Source organism: Tachysurus fulvidraco, chromosome 11 (assembly GCF_022655615.1).
Source record: "Tachysurus fulvidraco isolate hzauxx_2018 chromosome 11, HZAU_PFXX_2.0, whole genome shotgun sequence".
Classification (NCBI taxonomy): domain Eukaryota; kingdom Metazoa; phylum Chordata; class Actinopteri; order Siluriformes; family Bagridae; genus Tachysurus; species Tachysurus fulvidraco.
In genome coordinates this window covers 7,298,868-7,320,908 of record NC_062528.1, presented here as the reverse complement: position 1 = coordinate 7,320,908, position 22,041 = coordinate 7,298,868, and the positions used below count along the sequence as shown (strand labels likewise).

At 38.4% G+C, this 22,041-nt stretch overlaps 1 protein-coding gene across 3 annotated transcripts in view; it reads left to right on the top strand.

The window, feature by feature from the left end:
* The first annotated feature begins 3,508 nt into the window (after positions 1 to 3,508).
* The window catches only part of cadm1b (cell adhesion molecule 1b), a 198,031-nt gene continuing 179,498 nt past the window's right edge, over positions 3,509 to 22,041 (top strand). The window contains exon 1 of one of the 3 annotated variants that reach the window (XM_027174068.2): positions 3,509 to 3,956. In XM_027174068.2, coding sequence (XP_027029869.2) covers positions 3,881 to 3,956 — 76 coding nt within the window. In that variant the 5' untranslated portion in view covers positions 3,509 to 3,880. The remainder of the gene's footprint in view (positions 3,957 to 22,041) is intronic. The other 2 variants (XM_047820925.1, XM_027174069.2) reach the window with 2 other exon arrangements.

Here is a 22,041-nt window from a genome sequence, read left to right as displayed (position 1 = left end):
TTAAGAATTTTATGTCAATAAATTCATGTGCACGTAAAGGCAGGGGTCACAAAACTCTTGGCAATAAAGTGTATATCACAAACTTACACCGTAGCATTTGTTGTTTTATTGTCTACTGCACAGCTTGTTGTTTAATCCATTTGCATTCATGTAAAAGAGCCATGGCTGGATCGGGTCTCCCAACCTTAAATATAAATCACTTTTGATAGCAAATAAAAGCAAACGCATATGTATGGAGAGCTAACACACACAGACTGATATCACTGCTGTACAATATCACCGTGTAGCGTTCACCATCTCTAACTAAGTTAGAGCAGGCAAGCTGCCATGGATAATGATATCAGAAGTGAACTTGATGTGTGAAATTAAATCCTGTGGAAAGAAAACCTGTGTGGGAGATTGAAACGAGCTTCTAAATGCTATCTGTGTACATTGCTGAATGAGGATTGACGTGAACACCCTGAATAGAGCAGCAAATAAATTGTGCAATTAGATGGGATTCTGCCTGCTCAGAACCATCAGAAATAAGTGCCACTCGCTTACAATGTGCCTCTCTGTGTGCAGCCCTATAAGCAATGGTGATGTTTTCACAGCTATATATAATAAGGATGGATATCACACAAAGCTAAATCCAATATGGCCTATACCTTTTTGTTAGCTGAGACAGGCGGTATACAATATTTAGGCTGCAGTGAAGCTGCTTGTGAGGTAGAACATCAGGATCAAAATATTTATTAATATTTATTTATTAAATCTTTTATGATTAGATTTTAACCTGCTACCGTCTCCATTTATTAATCCATTATTACTCATTACTGTAACTACAGTAATGGTTCTATAAATGCTAAAAAAAAAAACATTAAAATTATTTTAAAACATGTAAGTTTAATTCATGAAAATTTTAATCTTGACCTCATGACATCATGGGAGTGATGAAGGAAATGACTATTTTTCTGACATTTAACTAAAAATAGGCTTTTTTCTATTCAAATTTAAATTTCATTAGGTACATACCCAAATGTAAAGAAAATGTAATAAATATAACATTTTAAATTTAAATAAAAGCTATCTTAAAATAAAAAAAATATGGAATTAGATGTATAGGACAGAGGAAAAAAGTAAATAAACAAAATCTAAAAAAAATGCCAATCATAAAAAGGTACAATAATGAGTAATGATATGAATGTTAGTATGGGGATTTGAAAATAGTTTATGAATAAAGTGCATATGTGTACAGTTTTACAAATTGTGCTGTACAAAAAGTCCAGTTGAGTGAAACAAAATAATTAAACTTCTGCAATTCTGTCTAACTATCTAACTATCTACCAATATGAAGTAACTAATTAATCATGTTTCTAATTACGTTATAATAACCCTGTACATGGCATCTTTATTATCAGGAATATTTGTTTCTGAGTTTTATAACATTTACAGCATTTAGCATTAACACCCTTAACCAGAGTGACTTACAACTGAGCAACTGAGGGTTAAGATAAGGGCCTTGCTCAGGGGCCCAGCAGTGGCAGCTTGGTGGACCTGGGGTTGGAACCATGACCTTTCGATCAGTAGCCCAACACCTTAACCACTGAGCTGCCACATCCCATATAAAAGAAGGGTTAGGTGACAGATGGTAGACTGAATAAAGATCACTACCAGAAAACTAACGCGTGACGCAGGCAGCATCCCATCTCGTTATTGACTTTGATTACAAACTTCATCTTAGAGACAGTAATACCAAAAAGTCTTGTCATGTTGGCTTATAAAAAGGCATCATGCACTTTCAAAAGTTCATACTTAAAAAATAAAATAAATAAATGACAGTATATATCAGTATACTGTGTATACTGTATTTATCCTGTAACCACAGTTATAATATGCAGATATATATATATATATATATATATATATATATATATATATATATATATATATATATATATATATATATATATGACATGTTTAAGCAAAGTATAATAGCTGGTTATTATTAACGGCTCATGTTGCAATGCACACAGGAAACTATGAAGAATGTGATTCGTGCAGTAAAATAATATTTATGTCTCACTAAGCATACATACTCAGATTATACAGTTATGTGTCAAGGGTATAAGACATGAAAGCAGTCTTGGTTAGATAATTGAGGAAAAAGCACACACACACACACACACACACACACACACACACACACACACACACACACACACACACACACACACACACACACACACACACACACACACACACACACACACACACACGCACACACACGCACACACGCACACACATACTTCAAGACAGATAGACATGATTTCTTATTAAAACTTGAACCAGGTGGATATCTTTCAGTACTGCATCTAAAATAATAAAAGACACTTCATTTTCTCTTCTACTCCAGGTAAAACCCTGTTAAACTTTAGAACGTTTTATTTCTAGGGGCCCGAGAAGGCATTTTAAATTGGGATGCTGGAATTTTATTCAGCATACTTGCATGTACATTATTCTGCTTATACTACAGTGATTAGCAAGCAATCATAACAATGTTTGTCATTACATTTATTGTTGTACAGTTTATACATAAATTTAATGTTGTGGAAACAAGTGAGCTAGTTCTTGTGTTATTTAGACTTATGTTCTATTTGCACAATGTGTTATTTTAAGATTGCACAATAACTATTTTATTCCCTCACCAGCCTTGTATTTCTCTCTCTCTCTCTCTCTCTCTCTCTCTCTCTCTCTCTCTCTCTCTCTCTCTCTCTCTCTCTCTCTCTCTCTCTCTCTCTCTCTCTCTCTCTCTCTCTTCTGTCCTGAAGACATTACTATGCTGCAAGATTTCACAATGCTTTGTCACTTCCAACTGAGACTCTTTCCATTAAATGTTAAATAATGTCTTCTAACAACAACAACAACAACAAAGAACACATTGTTGTTGAAGAAGACAATTTTAAAATCTGTTTATTATTAGTCCTAAATTATGTGATGTGTTCACCGTACAGGCTCCTGCGCTGGTACTATAGAAATAACAACTTATTAGTACAAGCCATTAATAAGCTTTCATAAATATTACAGACAGAACTACTTTCTGACCTTCCGACCAATCAGATTCAAGCATTCAAACATGCCGTGGGGGAAAAACAAACAAACAAACAAACAACAACAACAAATCTCTCTCTCTCTCTCTCTCTCTCTCTCTCTCTATATATATATATATATATATATATATATATATATATATGTGTGTGTGTGTGTGTGTGTGTGTGTGTGTAATAATAATAATAATAATAATACTTATTTTTATTATTATTATTATTATTATTATTGTTGTTGTTGTTGTTGTTGTTGTTGTTGTTGTTGTTGTTAGGTGTGATACAGCACCCTCAGTAACCCCACGCGTCTGCCCTGCTTCCCTGTTACAAATATATATCTTTCGACACTTGACTCTTGAACTTAATATATTCATTCATGACCACATAAAACGTCACATTTTGCTTAATCATATCAATTCGTGATCTCAATATGTTAATGCGCGGGCAAATAAAGAGAGATGTCAAGTAAAACGCAGGTAAAATATACATATTGTTGCGCCTGAAAATAAAAGCCATTTGCTGCTATTTTCACTCTGCGTGGTGGACGCAAAGAAAAAGCCAACGAATGGGAATCATTTGGACGCAATCCTTTTACACAGTATCTGTCTTTTTTTTCTGCAATTGAACACATAAATGTGACACAGTTCGGAAATCCACTTTAGTTGGTGTACGGTGTGGTGTATGGTTTCCCTGTTTCTCATCCTCCTCCTCCTCCTCCTCCTCCTTCTCCGCATCTCATTATCCTCCAGAGCGTCTCTAGGTGATTTAGCGCCGCCAGTCTGGAGCAGGTGTTCAACATGGCGAGCTTGGCGAGCGGATCTCTCTCTCTCACACTCTTCACCTGTCTCGTTTTAACAGCTTTTCTGCGTGAAGGTAAGACTTGAAAGTTTACACCACTTGCCCTAAAGGGTTTATGTGCAACAGTGAATAACAAAGCGCTAATAAAGCGATGTTCCGGCGCAGAATTAAAGAAGCTGCGCACGGATGTTTAATTGCGGTCTTTACTCGTGTAAAGTATTTCTCTGTGTTAAATGTTTGCTTTGGTTTGTTTTTCGCTTTAGTGACTCTCAAGCCTTAGTGCTTTATAGTCATAGAATGAGCAGTGTTTTTAGGGTAAAGCTGGGAAGAGAATAAGAGTAACGCAAAGTCGTGCGCTATGAAGGTGCACTGGTGCTAAAGTCGTGCGTAAAATAATCTTCTTTTATACTGACAATGTAACATTACGGACCGATTTCTTTTGTTTCTTTCTGTTCTTGTTAGCAGAAAGATTCAGTCACATCCACATCCACAGTCACGAAAGCGTTTGCTGTCTTGTTTTCCATCATTATTCACGCATCTGTGCGTTATTTTGCTTCCCTCTACTTCAGCGTGTGCGGATCAAACCCGCAAACGCCTGCGCGTGTGTAAAATGATACGTGGCTTTCACGAATGTGTTTTCTGACCCTTGTGGATCCGACAGACACCAGAACACCCCTTCTTTCTTTATTGTAGTGCACGATTCACACACAGCATCAGTATAAGTGGACTTGTGGGATTGCTCCTGTTTGGCATGTAATCCATCAACAGGTTTAGTGTGAGACTTCAGCTGAGAGCAGAGTGAGGAGGAAACCTGATTCACTAAGCACTAGCAGCTTTACCTCTGTCTGTGCGTCTTGGACTGGACAACATCCCAGTTGTAATAACAGTGTAAAATATTACTTACAGTGACCCTGAGGAAATATATGTATAAAATAGAATAAAGAACATTATACCACAGTTAGATGTTTATGCATTAATTCTCTAATCTGATTGGCCGAGCTGTGGTCCTATATTTCCTATAACCGCACTGGGACTGTTCAATGTGTGTGTGTGTGTGTGTGTGTGTGTGTGTGTGTGTGTGTGTGTGTTACTCTGCTTGTCTGTATTTACCACATAAAATTCACTTACCTAGTTCAAAACTGTTACTACAATATCGTTCTTGACATCATCAGCAGATATGGCATATAACTTTTGACTTGAGACTGTCAGATGAAGATAAAAACGAAGACAGGGAGCCAGTTGTAGCTGAAGCAAAAATATCAGTGATTAAAAAAAGCAGTGAGCTAGCCAGTGTCTTATAAAGTGAGTGTAGCTTCCTGAGGGTCTATTTTCTCTAGCAGAGCAAAAACAAACCGAACATTTGGTCATGTTGTGCTCGAAATGTCACCTAATAATTACTAATAGTAATTTGAATTTGTAAATTGAACTCGAAATCATCCTATTATTATATAATCATATCATATCCTATAATCATAACAAATATCACACTCTTACCCAATTAGACTAATTAGCCTGTGAAAAATGGCTCTAAAATCAAAATGAATTGTTCTATAGTATAAGCTACGTTCACACATGCAGATATTTTACTGCCTCAAGTCGCCTGTCACTGTACCGCGAAGTCGTCAGCAGGTGTTTCTAATACTGGCTGCCATAGTAACAACATTTATCATTGGGTGGCCTTCCAATGTGCATTCACACAGACTTTTGTTTTGTAAAAGGATAGTTTGCGTATAATATTCACCAGTGTATATCAGTGTGTGCTCACGCGCATCTACCGTCTTCACACCCGTTGGAAGTCGCTCCATCAAGTCGCTCCTTATTTGCATAAAGTTCAACATGCTCAATGGAAAATGAAGGGGGTGTGTAAACTTTTTATCTGTTTCACAAAGTGCCGCCGGTAAGAAAACACATTAAATTTGAGTTCTTGAAATTAGAAAGCTGACACCAGAAAATATGCTTTTCCTGAACGTGCTTTCAATTTTCTTTGCTTCCTTAAACAAATAAAAATCTCATGTTCAACCCATTAAAGCTGGGAATATGGAAAACCTAAAAGATTCCATATGCTATTTCCATTGGCGAAATTCCAGCTGGCTCGTGTTCGAGAAACCTACACTGATGAAATGACAGCTTCAACTCCACTGCGCTGTTGGTTTCATTCTAAACTGTTATTACTGTATTATTTGTTTCTGAAGGGAGCCAACAGAGCAAACATGCTCTAAAATGTACATGGATTCCGACAGGCTGAATAATAATATTCTATTCTCTGACTTAGAAATGTTTTAAACAGACCTGCAGTGTTTATAGCTGACACTTTCTAACCTGGTAATTCCTTTTGTTCATCATCCAGCACAAATCAGTGTAATCAAATATAGCGCACGGCTTCACATTAAACATTAATGTGTGATCTCTATCATTAGTTGTAAACCAGGCAAACATTCATTTTTATTAGTTCCAGGTCATACGTCTGAGCAGCGCTGAATGAGACTTGTAACTGTGAAGGTCTTCCATCACCCTGCATCGGGCCTCGGTTTTATTAACAGCATTAGGACAGAAGTGAAAATAAAATAAAAAAAGACTCCATTAGCACACTGCATTAAAGAAACCGAAGAAAGTCCAGTTTTTATGCTAGGTTACAAAAACTGTTAGATATTACACCCGCGTTTTATTTGTGACAAAATCGTTTACCTGCTCTTTAGACGAACATCATTAGAAGAAGTATTTTTCTATTAAAGGCGGCACGATTTTGAGCTCATTAGGTTTTCATTATCCGCTGACATATAACACACTCCGTAATCGCTAAATAATGGACATTAAGTGTACTAAATTGCGGTCAAAGCAGACGCTAATGCGGCTGAGGTGAGGGGTTTTCACTGTTAACTCACTGGAAAAATGAGTTAACTCCGAAGTCTCTGGTGATTACACGACACGCGCAGTATGTTACAGAAGAATTAAGATTTGCTTGAAATTTCTTCGAATTATTTTGCAGACGTGCAATATTCAGTTTCGTATCGTAAATTACGTAAGGAATGAAACCTATCGTGAAAACGTTGTGCAGAAATAACGCACACGGACTCCACATATACACAATTTGTGTTATTTTAAACACATTATTTTTTTGTGTTCTGTTCAAATCAAATAAACAAAAAACTATCTAATCAGATTCGTGCATTCGGCGTTCAGTTTTCAGAATATAATGGGTTATTGAAAGAGTTGTTGAACATACTGTATATAACCTTGTGTAGTGGCGAAATTGAGCAGCGTGTCAGACTCCATCATGTAGAAATATTAAGGGAATATTAGATTCTGTCAAGTGGACTATGTTTCATTTCAAATCAAGAATTTTAACACAAGCCTCACATGAAGGTATCCGTTAAAATGGTTAAGTATGAAAGGAATGCTGTCGAATAAATGTTGTCGAATAAAATTTTTCCGTCTCGCTCAAGCACACACAAAGACCTTTTTTAAATAGAAAAAAAAAAAAATCCACGTTCTTCTAGTTTTAGAGAGTAAGCTCACTTCTCAGCACTTCCTACGAGCACAAGAGCATCTCGAGGATCGATTCTTCAGAAGGATCGGCGTCAGCGACCCGGCCGTTCTCGTCCCGGTCATCAGGACAGAGCCGAGTGAATTAGATGAGAGGCAGCAGATGAGATGCGGGCTGAAGGGACAGAGAATGCTTCATTCACGACAGCGCTCGGATAACGAGAGGCGAATATGATGAGAGGACAAGAGTTCATGTCTGCTAACGATAAATATGTCATTGTTTCTCTCAGCCCCGTCTTTCACGGAAAGAGCCCATTGTCTGTTCTCGTTAGTCACTGATTAAATTTTGGCAGCGACCAAGAAAGGAAAAAAAAAAAAAAACAGAGATCAAATTATGTTGTTTTTCAGGGCATCCAGTGGATAATAGGTTATTTCATCTAACCACAGAAAACAAATAGCACCGATGTAGTGTCGCACTAACAGCCGTGCCACCGACGTAACCTTCATGTGCAAGAAATGTTCACGTCTTGTTTACTTTCAAGTTTCTTACCAGCTTGTTGCCTGTAGATGGCATTCAAAAAGGAATACATTAATGAAATCAGATGTTTTATTTTTAATGCGCGTTGACTGACTTTCATGTTCAGTGCACTGGCTTTAACACTTTGTTTCACCATTTTTCTTTTTAATCGAGATTCACATGCACTTTATCTCTATCTCATATCAGCACACATCATTAAACGCTCTGAAGGACGGCATGAACTGCGGGAAGCTCAGCGTGATGTGACCCACTTAGTAACTGGTGACACAACCTCAGTAGTCCTCTTTAAAAAGCCTGCTTTTGTACTCTTCTTGTTTCCCTGGATTGTTTTTTTTTTTTTTTTTTTTGCACATCAGTTCAAAAGAAAACACTTTTAAGCCTGTGGGAAAATGCACAAGCTCTTCTTTTCTCTATGATGGCCAGAACAATATCTGAGGAGGTTTTGTTTGGAACAACTCAGTAGAAAAAGTCTAAAGCACCGATGCTGTGGATGTACTAACGGTTTTATTTTCTAAAAATCTACGAGCCTACCTTGTGCATTTTTATTAATTTATTAGTTTTGTTTGTTTGTTTGTTTGTCTGTCTGTTTGTTTGTTTGTCTGTTTGCTAGACGATTTGTTGTCTCGATCATTCTACAGCTCAATTTAAAAAAAAAAAAAGATGTTTATTTCAAAAATAAATACACGGATATCTGAAATTTGAAAAATTCGGAAAGCATTTCTTTCATGAATTTCTTCAATTTCTGCATAAACCAACCGTTTTTTAAAAGACGCCTCAGATCACTCGCACAAACGTTTAAATGCATATTTATTATTTTTGTTTCAATATGAGTTTACAGAGAAATGTACACACCCTGTTTATAGGAACCACTGTGCCTCTGCTCATTCAGGCAATTATCCAATCAGCCAATCACGGAGCAGCAGCACAACAGATCAATTCGCACGCTTATCAGGACAGCTCGAGAGGTTCACTTAACGTTGACTTCAATGAGGAACAGAGGAACTGGAATCTGAGGCCACAGTGGGAATAAATTCACTGAAACTAGACAGTTCAAGATTGGGGAAAAGATCAGGTGATGGGTTTCAATCTTCAGCTGTCTGCTGTCTGTCAGCCTGTAAAGTCTCATTTTCTAGTTTCTGGCTGACAGGAAAGGATCTCAGTGTGGTCTTCTGCTGTTGTAGCTCATCCATCTCGTGGTTGATGCTTTTCTGCTTAGCACGGCTGTAAAGGGTTCTTATTTAGGTTACTTTGGACTTCCTGTCAGCTCAGATCAGACTTTTCTCCTGTGACCTCTTTCATCAAAATTGGTCACTGTCTTTTGCTAGCACCATTCTGTGCTGTGTGTCTTTCTAGCACTTAAACCAAAATACACAAAACGTCTTCTGATGTCTGATGTGAACGTTAACTGAAGCTATTGACTTGCTGCTGAGGAGTTACTGCATTTGTGCTTTCAGTGTCCAAGCCTCACATTTTACTCCAGTGTGATAAGACAATTGGCCAAAAACAGAGGTTTGACAGTTTCGTGCAATTCTGAACTCAGACTTAATTTTGTTGCTCAATACTTGCTCAATTTTTTTTAAAGACATTGAAATTCATTGTCGACTTACACTAAATAGCAGTATTGTTCATATCATCAATACCACAATTACAATTTTATGACCTCACTCAGATTGAATCGTTGGTTCAGTCTCATCATCAGTCCCACGTTTTTATCCGTGTTCAAGCTTTACTCACTGTGCTGTCGTTGCTACAAAACAAGACTGTTTCTAAATCTTGTGTTGTGTTGCATCAAGTGCTATTCTCACAATCAGCCATACTGCAACATATTGAACAATTGAAAAAATATTGAAAATATTTGCTTCCTACTTATTTTTTTATCACGTTAACCTAAATTGTTATTTAGTCACTTTACATTTACATCATTCGGCAGACATCTTTATCAAGACCGACGTTTATCTCATTTATACAGCCGAGCAATTGAGGGTTAAGGGTCTTGCTCAGGGGCCCAGGATTGGCCTTGGGGTTTGAACTCACAAACTTCCAATCAATAATCTGACATCTTAACCACTGAGCTTCAACTTCCCAGCTGTTGTGCTGTAATAATCCGTTGGCTTTTGTTCTAATTTATTCTAGTGTAAAGAAAGGTGTTTAAAGTTTTGTCTTTGAGGGTTTTTTGTAAACCTGGCAACCTCAGACGAGTGAACTTCACTCCACAGTAATTTCAATAGTCCAAATGGATTTATATGCGTGTGAGACAGGTCTGAACACAAAGTCCTTTGCCCTGTGAAAACAAAGTCGTGTCTCCTAAGCGTCGTATCCGACTCTAACTTTGAATGCGTTTCTAAAAATCCACGTTGATGACTTTTTTTTGCGCTGCTCCTATGCCCACGGGCTAAAAAAGAGCTGTGATTTTTGCAACATGTCACTTTAATAACCGTAGCGAGATCCAGCTGGAGATCTACCACCGTTCCACTACAAGCACTCAAACATCAAATCAAACAGCACCCAGTGAACACCTAACTGTGTAGAATTAAATACATCTCTACAGTGTTTGATTTGTTATTTGGACCTGGGCACATACGGGCAGCTCTGAGCTCTGTAGGTTTTGGAACCACTTCATTTCCAGACATTCCTCCTGTTCTTCCTAGTGGAAATAAAATATTTCCTCCTGTTGCCACTTCACTGCTGTTTTAAGTCAGCTGTCTCAAAACGGATGAGCACATACAGTATTAAAAAAAAAAAAAAAAAAAAAGAAATCCATTGGCTTTTGGTCACACATGAGCCCTCCAGGAATAGTACGAGGTCTTGTCCCAGCATTGCGTCAGTCTTCTTCGAATCTTTAATGTGGTTTGTATTAACACACTCCCTTCCTGAAACATCTCTGTTTAATTTCTGTCTTAAAGTTTACATGAGAAATGATCTACATAAGTACACAGATTGTGTTTCGCTTGCACTGAACCCTGCTGAAACCCCTCCCCCCCAATCCCCCCGCCTGTTGAGGTTCGTTTGCACAGGTGAGAATACGGCACTTTCACTCCAAACGAGTGGTCCGAGACCGACCGACTGAGGGAGACTACTTAGAGCATCGAGCAAAGACAAACACGGTTGATTTACAGAGAGAGAGCAGGTCGACCCAGAATCGACCCAAGCGCATGAAGCTAACCAAACATGCCATGCATTCTGCGCATAGTTTTTTGTAACTTAAGCTGAGGTGCTATAACACCACGTGTTCCAGAAATTACAGTGGTTGCTCAAGCAGTTAAGGTTGGAGGACCGTGTTTCAAGGCCCAGTGATGCCACTTTGGGGCTCTTGAGCATGGCCCTTGACCCTCTATGCTATAGGGTGCTGTATCATAGCTGACCCTGTGCTCTGTCTTTAATCTCCTCACAAACTATGCTAAAGGCTGTGATGTATACATGACAAATAAATGAATCCAGAAATTATTAACAGAAAAAATCTCAACTCAAAGGCTGCATCAAAACTACATCAACATTTTTTTTATATGTTGGGCCCTTGAGCAAGGCCCCTAACCCTCTCTGCTCCAGTGGCCTGTATTATGGCTCACCCTGCTCTCTGACGAAATAATTTTACTGTGCTGTAATGTATATGTGACAAATTAAAGGCTTCTGTTCTGCATACAGGTTTTGTCTTACGACTCATTCAGTGGCAGAGGCAGGATTTGTTTACTTTTTCTGACCAATGAATCAAATTGTTTTTTTATTGAGAACATTTTCAGCTCTACAATTTTTACTTTTTTTTTTTTCTCGGTTCGTTTCTATATGTGCAGTGGGCTTGCAGTAGAGTAGAGAGCAGGGGAATGCTGGTCATAATAATAATAATAATAATAATAATAATAATAATAACAAAACAACCCTGTGAACTTAATTACTTTTTAATGAACATCACCATTAACATTATTTGTGAAATGTTGGATTTGACACTTTGTTTCAGGACTATTTAATCTTCTAGGGTGAAAATGGTCCTCCTGACAGTTTCACATTAATGAACTCAAAACATTGACAAAGCGAGGGCATGTGAGCTATGAGCATGAGAGCTGGGGTGAGGTGGCAGGGCTTCTAGGAAACTAACTAAGGGTTCTTTTAACCCTTTTTTTTACCAGTACACAGTGTTCCTTTGTGCCGAAATCAACTTCAGACATTTTCAATCAGTCTAAACATTCATTCATTCATTCATTCATTCATTCATTCATTCATTCATTCATTTTCTACCGCTTATCCGAACTTCTCGGGTCACGGGGAGCCTCAGGCGTCATCGGGCATCAAGGCAGGATACACCCTGGATGGAGTGCCAACCCATCGCAGGGCATCAGTCTAAACAAATGAATTATTTTACTGCCGCAAATCTGATATAAAATGAGCCAGGACTCATTTGTTGGCTTTCAGTGTGATATGTTTTTCCCTCTGCTTGTGTAACCTTACACAGAATTTTAGTGGATAAATATAACACCTTCCCATTTTCTTAAAAAGCACTTATTGCATCTCAGGGAGCAGAAACGAGTTTCATATCAACATTTACTTCAAAGATTGAAACATTTGTGTGAAAGAAATTCATTTTGTTATTTTGGGCCTTTTCTAAGAAGATATTGCTACTAAGCTAAGTCAGATAAAAACAGAAATGCGTATAAAAAACTTCAAATTCTTTAAAACCCTAAGTTTCTACTTTCATAGGTTGATATTAACCACCAGAGTGGAGTGCGACGCGACATTGAACATGAGCCCCACAAAGCAGGCGCAAATTTTATTTTTTTGGCTTCTGTTATAAATATCAGAGAGCTTAAAACCCTGGCGCAGATCATTCCAGATTAATATGCCATTTCCTGATTTATAGGCCAATGAAAAAATTACATAGTTTGACGTATTATCGAGCGATAACTCACAGTACGGATTTTTGGTGTTAATTTGTGGCACTCGTACAAAAAAAAAAAAAAAAGACAAAGGTTAACTGTTGATAAAATATAGAATGGGAGTAAATGTCACCGGATATTGAAGCAGTGTCTTGGCATAAAATGTGAAGTAAAAAAAAGTTGAACCTGTAAACGTCTGGCTCGCAGATCGCAGGTCAGGGCGTGAAGTTGAATGCAGTCTGGACCTCGGGTCGGAGAATTATTGATCAGCGGAGACAGAAAGTGGACTCCAGCTGTCTAAGCAAGAGCGAATGACCAATCAATAGGATATACAGATGGTGGCTCGGGGGGGGAGGCGCTTTTCAGGAGAGCTGCTAAATACTTAAGATTGTCAGGACATTGAATACTCTCAGCGGTTAATCTCATTACCTAACGCAAGAGGAGGCGATGTGACAGCAGCATCTGTTTGCACAGTCACAACTGGCTGTGCTGCAATAACATCATTATTTCCTCGGTGGTACGAGGAAGACGTCTTCTCTAATATTTAACTAATGAGTAAATGCACCGTCATTAGGGGAACTCTACGTAGCCGTCTTCCTTTAAGAGCACTGAAGCGGTGCATCCTGCGTTTATGAATCACTTCAACGTAAAATCGAGGACTGCGGCAGGAAATGACGGCATACACTTCCAGAGCTGATGTAAAGTCAAACCGTTTTATGGAACACTCGGTTAAAGACACTCATGTGCGACGGACTTCCTCGAATGCTGAGTGTATATGTCTCCCAGTTGATGGTTGATGCCTCAAAAAAAGTTTCAGTATTTTTCTCTCTCTAAAAAAAATGAACATGTGGTCAGTTGGATTTAAGGAAATTATTACGTATAGTTCACTTAATTTAAATATGTTTCTTAAGGATGACATGTATTATATTGACGATGTCGAGCGAATCCGTCTGAATGTTGATCAGTTCTGAGGGAATCAATTCAATCAGCTGTTTTTTTTACTGTAGTTACTTTGTTCAAGGGGCGTTTACATCATGTCTTGTTAGAGGTTTGGGTTGTGGCTTGAAGAGAGAAGCTTTAGAGCGTTTCTTGTTTCACGTACATCGATACTGTACGTCTGTAATCTCTATCTCGTTTTTTCCCTGATACTTAAGACATATGAAAGGACCAATTGCCAGCATCCTAATTGGGTTACATCAGGACCGTGTCAACAAACACGAGGATCTGACTGTGCTGACATCATTTAAATATGTTGCTAGGTTGAATACTGATGAGATTTCTTGAAATTTTAAAAAGAAGATGAGTAGCATGCTACTCTTAAACCTAACTAGACCTAACTAGCAGGAAGAAGGTATAGTAATAGGATGAGAGAAAAATGTGTATCGATCGATTATTTTTTCTTTATCGTCTATATATTTTTCCAGTGCCACCCAAATGAGGATGAGATTCTATTTTGAGACTGGTTCCTCTCAAGATTTTTTCCTCTTTCATCTAAGGGAGTTGTTCCTTGCCACATTCACCTCAGACCTCCTTATTGGAGATAAATACAATTCATTCATTCGTTCATTCATTCATTCATTTTCTACCGTTCTCCGAACTTCTCGGGTCACGGGAAGCCTGTGCCTATCTCAGGCGTCATCGGGCATCAAGGCAGGAACCACCCTGGACGGAGTGCCAACCCATCGCAGGGCACACACACTCTCATTCACTCACACACTCACACACTACGAACAATTTTCCAGAGATGCCAATTAACCTACCATGCATGTCTTTAGACCAGGGGAGGAAACCGGAGTACCCGGAGGAAACCCCCAAGGCACGGGGAGAACATTCAAACTCCGCACACACAAGGCGGACGCGGGAATCGAACCCCCAACCCACCGTGCCCCCCCATATATAAATACAATCACATTCAAATATAAGTCTAATATTAATCTTGATCTTTTGTCTAATATTAATCTTTGTATAATAAACTTTTTGTACTATATTTCTTATGTTTTGTAAAGCTGCTTTGAGACAATGTCCGACGTTAAAAGCGCTATACAAATAAAATTGAATTGAATCAAATATTTTTGCCAGCTGATTAACGCCACAAAGGTGGAAGAGCAGCGTTGTGTTCCGCTCCCGGTTCAGCAGGAACAAAATACAACAATTTCCATTGCTGTGCTCTTTAGGATATTTCTTGATATACCACCGACTGAGTTAATAACTAAACCCAATATACCGCATGATCCGAGGATTCTTGCCGTAGGCTTCAGATGACGCACGATTGTAGCCGGCGTGCGTTGTAGAAGATATGGAAGATAGCTGTGCGAGACGAATAAACAGGGCGTTCAAAATGAAAGGACAAAGCAGAACGCTTCACTATTTGATCACCGCATGAGGTTTGCCCACAGAGGATAGGGATGACATCTGTCAATTTATGGGTTTCAAGACACAAATGTAAATAAGCTGCTCAGTAAACAAGCAGTTTTTGCATAGCGAGCATAGTGGCAGCTCTCGAGCGACCCTGAGAACGGCGTTGCCCGGACCAGTAGCTAATCCTCTCTGACAGGGAAGAGGTTATCTTAGCTATGGTAATTGGGTTGCTGTCGTGGAAGTTAGACTATTTGTGAAACCTCATTTGGCCCCTCACATTTTATCAGTGACTCAGGACAAGGCAAAAACGCTATTGCTAAGAAGAGGAAGGCTGGCATACCAATTTAAAGAATCTGAAGGCATGAAGAGATTGTATTCGAGGTTAAATGTGTTGTTTTTTTTTTTTGTTCCACCTGATTCACTTTGATTATTTTTAAAGGAAAATGTGATTACTACTTTCAAGAGCAGTTTGTAGTTAAGTGGTATTTTTAGTACTCTTTACTAAATGGCTAGTTGCTGAAGTTTGAGTTTGTTTGTTTGTTTGTTTGTTTTTTTGAAGGATAAGTGCTTGATTTTCACAGTAGGTCTTTAAAAGTTTATGTCATCATAAAACAAAGGAGAATACTTAAAATGTGTGCTTTTCAAACAGATTAGCGAAAACGAGCTGTTAAACGGTTGAATCTTTGGTTGCGGGAATTGAACGCAGTGTTGATGGTACCGTTAGATGGTCTGCTTATTTCATTTTTCAAGCAAATGCTCTTTTATGATGTAGTTTGTTTTTAACAAAATATGAATTTAAATGATGGATTTTTCCTCCTGTGTGTTTACAGCCATAAATGAGTTTTAATTGCCTGGTAATGAGAAACAGAATTTTTTTTTCTTTTCTTCTCTTGCTTGCGTAAAAGGTATTCCCTGGCCAGTTCATAATTATTCATAATGATTCCAGTCGTTCAGGACTACAGTCACTACATATCGCATGCCTATTTTGGTTCACAACCATTAGCTGTTCTTTTCAGCAAGTTACTTTTTTCATCGTCTCCCTTTTCCACTAGTAAGAATACAATGTTTGTAGGTAAAACATCTCTCCCATTTCTGATGGCTCAACGCATAACTTTTGTCCCGCTAACAGACACGTACAATGGCGTAATTACGGCATATTAAGTCATCAGAGTGACACAGGAGATCACAATATACAAAGTGCTATGACAGCCATGCATATTGTTTCTTTCAACAGAATCTTTCATCTGAAAGGCTTGCCGAGAGGGCATGTGTTTTGCTGGTGTAATTAGAAGCAGAATTTATGGGAACAATCAGGCTTTCAGTCAAGCACAGCCTGTTTAGAGGTGACATCAGGACGTATTGTTCTGTCATGCTGACGTCCTGTTGAAAACCTGACACTGCAGACAAGCTGTCAGAACCCTTTCAGAGGGCAGTGTTATCATGACTTGTAAAAGAATTTGGGAAAATTCAATTCATTTGGAGAAATTGGATGCCTTATCAGAATCATTTAGCAGACACCCTTATTCAGAGCAATATACATTTTTATACAACAATTGAGGGTTAAGGGCCTTGCTCAGGGGCCCAACAGTGGCAGCTTGATGGAAGTAGGAATCAAACCCACAACCTTTTGATTGGTAGCCCAATACCTTAACCACTAGGCTACCACATCCTCATTGGAAGTCTTTACTAATCACAGTCAGTAAGGATTTATTAAAGAAATTGCACACATCGGTCTTCAGACATCGAATGAATCTCCAGACCAAACCACTATTCAGGTGTTATAGACAAGCTGGAATCCTAGCTATCTCTCCCTTGTCAATCACAGTGACAATAGCCAATCATGTGCATCTGTGAGCTCATGTACGCAGGAGAACAGCCAGGCAGAGTTTTCCTCTGAGTGTGTTATGCAGATTGAGCACTGGCTTTGGCATAGATGTGGTTGGTTGGCTTCAAATGTCTCAGAAAGAAAGCATGTGTTATTTCATACTGGTTGGTAGCTGTGGTATCATGGGGAGAGATGACTAGTGAGGGGAATTGTTACAGTACACTACAGTTCACTAATATTATAACAGTACGCTATAGTACACTAATGTTGTTACAGTACCCTACAATAGACTAGTGTTGTTACAGTACACTGCTGTTGTTACAGTACACTAGTGTTATCATGGTACACTACAGTACACTAGTGTTGTTACAGTACACTACAGTACACTAGTGTTGTTACTGTACAGTACACTACTGTTGTTAAAGTACACTTGTGTTGTCATGGTACACTACAGTACACTAGTGTTGTTACTGTACAGTACACTACTGTTGTTAAAGTACACTAGTGTTGTCATGGTACACTACAGTACACTAGTGTTGTTACTATACAGTACACTACTGTTGTTAAAGTACACTAGTGTTGTCATGGTACACTACAGTACACTAGTGTTGTTACAGTACACTACTGCTGTTAAAGTACACTAGTGCTCTCACGGTACACTACAGTACACTAGTGTTGTTACAGTACACTACAGTACACTAGTGTTGTTACAGTTCACCACAGTACACTATTGCTGTTACTGTACAGTACACTACTGTTGTTAAAGTACACTAGTGTTGTCATGGTACACTACAGTACACTAGTGTTGTTACAGTACACTACAGTACCCTAGTGTTGTTACAGTACACTACAGTACCCTAGTGTTGTTACAGTACACTACAGTACCCTACTGTTGTTACAGTTCACCACAGTACACTATTGCTGTTACTGTACAGTACACTACTGTTGTTAAAGTACACTAGTGTTGTCATGGTACACTACAGTACACTAGTGTTGTTACAGTACACTACAGTACCCTAGTGTTGTTACAGTACACTACAGTACCCTAGTGTTGTTACAGTACACTACAGTACCCTACTGTTGTTACAGTACACTACTGTTGTTACAGTACACTAGTGTTATCACGGTACACTACAGCACATTACTGTTGTTACAGTACACTACAGTACCCTACTGTTGTAACAGTACACTACTGTTGTTAAAGTACACTAGTGTTGTCATGGTACACTACAGTACACTAGTGTTGTTACAGTACACTACAGTACACTAGTGTTGTCATGGTACACTACAGTACACTAGTGTTGTTACAGTACACTACAGTACACTAGTGCTGTTACAGTACACTAAAGTACACTAGTGTTGTCATGGTACACTACAGTACACTAATGTTACAGTACACTACAGTACACTAGTGTTGTTACAGTACACTACAGTACACTAGTGCTGTTACAGTACACTACAGTACACTAATGTTACAGTACACTACAGTACACTAATGTTACAGTACACTACAGTACACTACAGTACACTAGTGCTGTTACAGTACACTAAAGTACACTAGTGTTGTCATGGTACACTACAGTACACTAATGTTACAGTACACTACAGTACACTAGTGCTGTTACAGTACACTACAGTACACTAATGTTACAGTACACTACAGTACACTAATGTTACAGTACACTACAGTACACTAATGTTACAGTACACTACAGTACCCTACTGTTGTTACAGTACACTACAGTACACTAATGTTACAGTACACTACAGTACCCTACTGTTGTTACAGTACACTACAGTACACTAATGTTACAGTACACTACAGTACACTAATGTTACAGTACACTACAGTACACTAATGTTACAGTACACTACAGTACACTAGTGCTGATACAGTACACTACAGTTCACTAAAGTTACAGTACAGTATTGTTTGTACAGTTGTTGTTTCAGTACAGTTATAGTAAACTACAGAATACTAGAAAATGTTAGTGTTACAGTACACCACAGTACACTAGTGTTGCAGTACACTAGAGTACACTAGTGTTGTTACAGTAAACTACAGAACATTAGTGAATTTCAGACTTGTTACAGTACACCACAGTACACCTGTGTTATTACAGTAAACTACAAAACACGGCAGAATATAAGTTGTTACAGTACACTAATGGATATTAGTGTTGTTACAATACACTACAGTACACTAGTGTTGTTACAGTACACTGCGGTGCACTAGTGGTCTTACAGTAAACTACAGAACAATAAAGAATTTTAGTGTTTTTACACTACAGTACACTAGTGTTGTTAAAGCACATTACAGTAAACTAGTTGAGTTAAAGACCACTTTTTACACTTCTGTTGTGACAGTACAGTGCAGTTCACTAGTGTTGTTAAGTTACACAATATCACACTTGTCATAGTACACTACAGAACATTAGGGTTGTTATATTACCCTATAGTACACTAGTGTTGTTACAATACACTACAGTACACTAGTGCTGTTACAGGCCACTTATGTTGTTAAATTACACTATAATTACACTAGTTACACATTACATTACACTTTTGCCAGTGAGGTAAAATGATGTTGCAGTGTATTTTAGATTTGTTTGAAAGTAAAGTTTTCCTTTAGAGTAAATAAAGTCCATGGCTCACAGGTTCACACTTATCTTTTATATATCCCACTAAAGCACCGCTGTAATGATATGTCTCGATATACAGCAGTTACTATACAAATAATATGAATTTTAAATCCATCAAGGTGCTGCATTTTCCGCTGAAGCAAAAAAAAAAAAGCACGTCAGCGAGCTTTTCTTGTTATTGTTGCGATGCACTGCTTTGTTTTTCACAGTGGACAGCATCAGTTTCGAGACAACTTAATGATCCTTAAGTGGCTAAACTCTTGCATACTTTACATTTCATGTTGACCTTTTCTAAAACGCATTGCTCATCTACTGTCGTAAACCTTTTTTTTTTCCGGTTTGAAAGCGATTTTTTCCTTGCTCGCTTTACTTTGATGTGTTATCATTAAATGATGTTGTGTTCGAGCAGTCCTATTAAATACCGTTTGAGAGACTCTAATGGAAGTGGCATGATATTGTTTAAAGTCACAAGAAGCACGCTTGGCATTTCCCAGACATCTTATTTCCTGTCTGGCTCCACCACTAAGTTGTCATAGGAGGATTGTTTGCCTTCATGGTCCATAGTTTGGAAAAATAGCCTGTTCCCTGGCCTTGCTGTCATGGTGGTGAGAAAAGGGAGGGCTGAAATGATGGCCTGCATCTTTGTAAGTGAAGCAGATTCGTCCTGTCTACAAGCCAGGAACCTTTGGGATAAATATCTTCCACAGGATCTAAATTCTTTCTCCCAACTTAAGCACCACCAATTTGTCAGCCATCAGCACAGATCTTCTAAATGTCAGGTTGAGGAGTTTATTAGGGGTGCCCTTCATAGGCTTTAATGAGACTTATGTCTGCTTGAGTGTTTCATTTACCTAACACTGAACGCTGTTTGCAACCTCAAGGTGAGCGAGATGTCTCGAAGACACACTTCCATCCTCTTTCCGAGCAGTTTCCTTACAGTAATTGCCTGCCTGTGCTAATTAGATGGGTGAAGTTTTGCATCCTAGATGTGACACTTTGTAGTTTCACTTACATTATGCGTGTTTCATTAGGCTTGTGTTCCACCACGAACATGCTTCAGTCAAACCCTTAAATTTTACTTAGTAGTGCTAAGATTATTTTGCCCTTCAGAAATTTCACAGATGAAAAATACCGCATGTTTAATTCTAATGGAATACTTAAGCAGCAGAAAGTGAAATCATTCGTAGATGACAGCTGTGCTCTGTTTGGACGCCTGCGGCTTCCAGTAAATATTACAGTCATCTAATGACTCTGGATTACTTATATTATTAAAACCTTTTTTTTTTTTTTTTTATAAGTTTTTTGCTTTTGGTCTGCAGAAACTTTAAGAGATATTTCAAGCTCTGTGTCCTCACAAACCAGAAAAAAAAACCTCCCCAAAAATACTTCCAAATGGGTGGTTTTCTTGCCGAGCTCCGTTTGTAACCACAAAGGCTGCCAGTGAAAAGGTTCAGAAGCCATCTGTCAGCATTTGTGGTTAACTGCAGCAATCTGTTTTGGTCCAGTAGACAGTGTGTTTTCGACGGTTCCACTGTAAAAGAGAGCTGGAGAGCCATACCGATGCTTTCAGCCTCACGTTCTTGAGGATATATTACTCTTTTAGGATTCAATTCAATTCAATTGAATTTATATTTATAGCACTTTCAACAATTCACATTGTCTCCAAGCAGCTTTACATAAGTATAGAAACAGAATAAAATTTTGAAAGTTTTAAGTTTAAAATGTAGTTACTGTATATCTCTAGTATTCTTTCCAAGGACGCATCTTTAAAAATTATACTACATGGAAGTAGTTCAGTTACAAGCAGATGCTTCTAGATTTCAACAACTCAACTAGATTTGTAAAGTTCGTCGCGACAGACTTTGACGTTGGCTTTGACGATGCAAGTATTCGCAAAGGCCGGTGCTTTTTTGAGGCGAGTGGACATAAGGGTCAGTGTTACTTTTGGAAGCAAGTAGACAGAAAGCTAGGGTGCCAAATCATTTGGAGGTAAGTGGAGACGAGCATGTGACGTCATCAAAATACCCATGAGGAATTTCCCCTCATTGTTCTGAGTGTTTTGATATATGACATGTCAATGTTGTCAAAAGTTTTTTGATTTTGCATATTTTGGGGGCGGGGCTGCGGGACAACCGAAAGGCCAGTCGGTACACCAATTTAAAACTTTGTATCACCCTAACGGAGCTGGCCAAGTTTGGTGTAGATAGTTCAAAAGCTTCCGAGTTACAGTATAAACCTCCAAAGTTTATAATGGGAGTCTATGGGAAAAAAGGCCATTTTGAGACCCGGTACCGGAAGCACCAGTACTCTGATCGCTTAGAAAAGTAATAGTAACAAACCTCAGACCAGGGTCTACAACATATCCGAATTTGGTGCATGTGGCTCAAAAGCCCTAGGAGGAGTTACTCTTGATAAATTTTTGACTAAGCTTAAATAGGAAAACAGAATA